Below are 5,059 nucleotides of genomic sequence, written 5' to 3' on the forward strand. Positions count from 1 at the left end.
TCGCGATTAAAATATTTTAATCGCGATTAAAATATTTTAATCGTTGCCCAGCACTAGTTTTTTTTAATTTACTTTTATATCCCCACTCTTAAAGAAAATGCGCCACATGAATAACTTCCTCCCGAGCAGGAAGCTCAGAAGAGTTTAGATATTTCAAAATAAGAGCACTAGCCAGAAACACCTGAAAGGTTTAACTGTCTCTCTTCAATCAAAGATTGTTTTGAGAGAGAGTGAGTTTATTCAGACTGATTGTTCTGATTATGTAGAATGAAATGCTCGAACACGGTTTCTCTCTTTTCCAGAACAACGTCTCCGTCAGTCGGTACCGTTTTCTTCTTCTCTTTCTCTTGCGAGTGCAGATGTTTAATCCGGTTCATTAACTTTAAACTGTTTTATTATTGTCTAGTGAAGACCATCGGCCTTTTTTTGTAGCTGCAGTTTCTTCTTGTATCCTGTTTGTTTTTCTGTCTCAATCTTAGTTTCCAGCCCGACCCGTCATCGCCCCTCCGGGCTGTAACAGAGGAAACAATCGCTCTCTTAAACAACATTAGCGTCTACTTAAAACCTGACTCAGCAGATTCAGCTCAGATTTACTGCCTCCGGCTACTGGTTTACTGCTCGCTGCTTTCCTCTCGTGTGCAGTTCAGTTTGTACCTTTTGATTTACAGCCGGTCGCCTCCGTCTCTCTGTTAACGTCTTCTCTTTGCTGTTTGCTCAGCATCCTCCTCATCACTGGCTTCTGTGTTCACCATTGGTGACGCTTTGTAAGCCACCACATCTTTGGGACTCTTAGTTTCTATTTTCCTCTTTTCTTGTGTTTCAGCAAGTCTGCACCTTCAAATAAATCCAAAGTTTTCTTGTTTTTATGAAACCAATATTATTCTTGCCAGAGCTCCTAGAGACTGTATATTACTGAAGTCCCTCTCCTTAGTCCCTCTCCTTAGTCCCTCTCCTTAGTCCCTCTCCTTAGTCCCTCTCCTTAGTCCCTCTCCTTAGTCCCTCTCCTTAGTCCCTCTCTTTAGTCCCTCTCTTTAGTCCCCCTCTTTAGTCCCTCTCCCTAGTCCCTCATTAGTCCCTCATTAGTCCCTCTCCCTAGTCCCTCTCCCTAGTCCCTCTCTTTAGTCCCCCTCTTTTGTTCCCCTCTTTAGTCCCTCTCCCTAGTCCCTCTCCCTAGTCCCCCTCTTTAGTCCCCCTCTTTAGTCCCCCTCTTTAGTCCCCCTCTTTAGTCCCCCTCTTTAGTCCCTCTCCCTAGTCCCTCTCAAGCAGCTGAGGTGGAGAAGAAAGTGAAGAAAGCCTTTTTGAATGTGTGTTTATTTAGTTTCGATGCTACGACCCAGTAAAGAAGCCGTCGCGCCAGATTACCTCAACGCCAGATATTTCATATATAGATCAGAATAAACTCGGATGCTTATTTTCAAACATTTTAATTAGCCGAGCGCCTCGGCACAAAGACATTAATGAGAAAGAGGCCGTCGTGTGACATGAGCTCCTTCCTTCCGCCCTCAGCGTTAGATTAATTATGCACAAGTATTCCATCACAGACGCTGCATACGGCATCTCCCTGCAGCGTTAATAATTATAACCATCGAGAGGAACATGGGTTAACATTCTACTGAGATCTATAAATCCAATCGTAGAGATTCATAGTTAAGTTCACGACTTTCTCTGGAACACCCTCTTTAAGCGTCTGCATCACGTCATCGCTTTGTAATAATGTACCATGATTTGTCTTAATATTCTGATGACATCATGATTGTTTAATATATTTCCATGTAGTGAACGCTGCTGGTAGGAGCTGCAGGATGTTACTCTGGAGCTCGTGTTCTTGTGTGAACATCTGTTTGTTTTTCTTCATTAACATATAAAATACCTCAGTATTCATATACTTATACATTAATTAACTTTAACGAGAACTAACATGCAGTTTGAAGATGTAAACACAGAAGAAGAAATAGTAGTTTGACAATAAATCATCCTAATTGAGAGTAATGTCATGAATAAATGTAACATGTGACACAGTTGTTTACTCAGCAATAGTTACACAAATATAAATACATCAATCTACAATATATATTGTATTTTCTCTGCTTTTCACTCCAAATATAAGATGACTAAATATGCTCTGACTAATTATTAGTCTTATTGTATTGCTTCCCCCGCAGTGCTTATGATAAAGACGACAACACACACACACACAAAGCAACACGTACTTATATTACACACCCAGTGATCACACAACTCTGCAGCCTCCAGCAACAGAACATCCGGCTGTTATTGAGTTGCTGTGTGTCGTACGTTGGGAGCTCTCCTCCGTGAGGACGATGTGGATGAATCAGGTACCTAATGGATCCTGTTGTTGTAAACACTGCAGCGCTGTGAGATATACAGTCACCTCGTAGAGTAGAATAGAGTAGAATAGAGTAGAATGGCACCGAGGAAGACAAACTAGCAGGATGTAAGGAGGACTTTTGTTCTGGGAGAAGTCCTTTAGCGTTAGCACATCTGACAGAGGCGCTCCGTTGTCTTTAGAGTAGCCTCACATCAGCTAAAGGAAGCACAGAGTTCAGACTTTCCTCCTCTCGAGGTGAAGTAAATGAAACACACGAGATGATGGCTGGCTGGTAGATGATGATCTGTGTGATGAGGGGAGTCTGTGGAGTTTACACTCTTCTTCACGCTGATGTGAATGTTTCACAGCTTCTCTTCCTCTCTCCTCTGGAGTTCTTTGGATGGTTTCCTGCTTTTCTTCTGCTGTGGAGGAAACGTGGAGCGTTTCAATCAAACTGAAGTGAAGCTTGTGTGCGTCTCAGCACTCGTTATTTTCTCGGTAAACGTCTCCTCACAAGACGTAACGTCTGTTCGCTGAAACATCTGCTTTATTTTCCTGCAGCCTCATCAGATAAATGCTTTTACAACATTACAGTTTCAGTGATTTAAGGTGGAATTACCAGTTTATTTCTCTCTCAATTAAACTAATTTAGCCAAATAACAGCCAAATATCCTCTTCGTCTGTCTTCATCAACTCATACCTTGTGAGGCACACTATTAATGTACAAGTTTTACATTTTCTTCATTGAAGTGCAGTATTTCATAAGTAACCAGCCAGAACAACATTAAAGCTGCATTACTACATTTGGCCACCAGGGGGCAGAAGAAGTCAGAACAAGCGCACGAGAAATAATGATTTATATGAAATACAAACGGGTTCATTGCCAGGAGGGTTTCCACATATTGAGTTATTGTTTATGAACATAACAATAAACATAGTAAGAGATAATAAAAGATAGAAAATACTGTAACAGTCAAGAAAGACTAAATCAATATAAATAGAGAAGGATATATTAACAAATTAAGAGGGAAGGGAATAAAAGAATAAGTATGTAAAGATAAGAGTGAAGGAGGGAAAGAAGCAAAGACAGAAGGGCATAAGTGAGGAAACATGTAGGGAAAGGATAGAAGGGAAGAGGTGAGAAAGGAAGAAGGATAAATATTGAAGAGTTTGGTAGGAGGTGAAGAAATGAAGGATGAAAGTCTGATGTTTTAATTGGATGTAGCTGCTGCGTCAGAAGGAAAGAAGCTCATATTTAGTGACTGAAGGCTGAAGCATCGGTCAGTAACTCTCTTCTTCCTCTTCTTCTTCTTCAGCACATGAAGTCGGGGCCCCTGAAGGACCCGCTGCTGGACGACCACGTCGACTTCAACAGGATGTCTGTGGCGATGAAGAAGATCGGCCTGGACGACACGGAGAAGCTGGACCTGTTCAGGGTGGTGGCCGGAGTGCTGCACCTCGGAAACATCGACTTTGAGGAGGCTGGAAGCACTTCAGGTGAGCGGGAAACACCTGGAATCACACACTGTGTCCACGCATGTGAACCTCAGATCAATGACACGGTCTACCGTTAACCATCACAGTGTAAATAAAGTGTTACTGACTCAGTAGAATATGTGTTTCTGTGTTTAAACTCGCTACATCTTTCCGCCAAGTCACATGAAACATCTCAGCGGTGGTTTTTCCCGTAATCCTGCTGACAAACCGAAGCTCTTTGGTGGAAATGGAGTCGCTGGTCCCACCTGATCAGAGTGACTGTAAACCTCCTGCTGTCTGTGTGAGACCAGAGACCAGCGCTGCGACGAGGAAGCTCATCGTCAGTGATGCAGCCTGCAGGGCTCTGTGGTTGCTGCCGTATCAGAAACCATCCGTCTCTCGGGCGTCTCCGCTCCAGATCAGACTCCTTAACGGCAGACGCCATTTTTGATCTCATCCCTCAAGACTTCTGCACTTTTGATTGATGGCTGTAATATCCCCCCCCCCCCCCCCACACACACACACACACATCTCCTCTCAGAGTTCAGCCTCACGACGAATTGCTCTCGAAATTGTGGCGTCTGTTTCCCTCGTCGACCTTTTGGATTTGTTTTTAATTAAAACCCAAAGGAATCATTACAGGCAACTTATGGCTTGGATTTATATTCATTAATTACATAATTAGAAACACAAATTATTCAAGTGTCCTATTATCTGCATGTCAAGTGGCTCCTCCCTCATCTCACGCCTCATTTTGCTAAGCGGGTTTTCACCGAGTGAACCCCTCCAGGGAGGCTCGGCTTCCATGGAGATTTACAGAGGCTTTGAACTTCAGCCGTGGAGTTCCTGAGCTCTCGGCTCCTCCGCCCTCGTTTCTTTGCTCCGCGCGGGGGTGGAAGAGGGGGCCCGGCGGGGCGCCTATTTAACGGACTGGTTGTCGCAGCGGGAGCCGATGCTGAGGCGTGTTTTACAGTAAAGCGAGCGGAGCGCCTTCAGCCAGAGGAGGCAATCATCCGGAGTCTGAGGTCTCTGGAGGCTCTGATTTCAGGGAGCTCTTCAGGAACATTTATTTGTATTTCTGGGCCACAAGAGAAACGAACGCCTCCAGGAGTGAAATAAGTTCAGAGCTCAATCAGAGATACGCCTGTTAAACTCCAACGTGGAGTCTTTTTATACAGAGACTTTAAAATACAGAAGCTCCACGTGTTATAAATATTCAACTATTCACACGTTTCAGCCTCTCCTCCTCTCCTC

The 5,059-nt window shown here is 43.7% G+C and overlaps 1 protein-coding gene across 1 annotated transcript in view; it reads left to right on the forward strand.

Annotated features, from left to right (window-relative positions):
• LOC116393502 (unconventional myosin-VI-like) overlaps positions 1–4,289 on the forward strand; it is a 19,044-nt gene extending 14,755 nt beyond the window's left edge. Inside the window, exon 10 of the mRNA XM_031865871.1 lies at positions 3,646–4,289. Within this exon, the coding sequence (XP_031721731.1) occupies positions 3,646–3,903 (258 nt within the window). The 3' untranslated portion in view covers positions 3,904–4,289. The remainder of the gene's footprint in view (positions 1–3,645) is intronic.
• The last annotated feature ends 770 nt before the right edge of the window (positions 4,290–5,059 follow it).

Source organism: Anarrhichthys ocellatus, unplaced genomic scaffold (genome assembly GCF_004355925.1).
Source record: "Anarrhichthys ocellatus isolate YVR2014 unplaced genomic scaffold, GSC_Weel_1.0 scaffold34, whole genome shotgun sequence".
NCBI lineage: Eukaryota > Metazoa > Chordata > Actinopteri > Perciformes > Anarhichadidae > Anarrhichthys > Anarrhichthys ocellatus.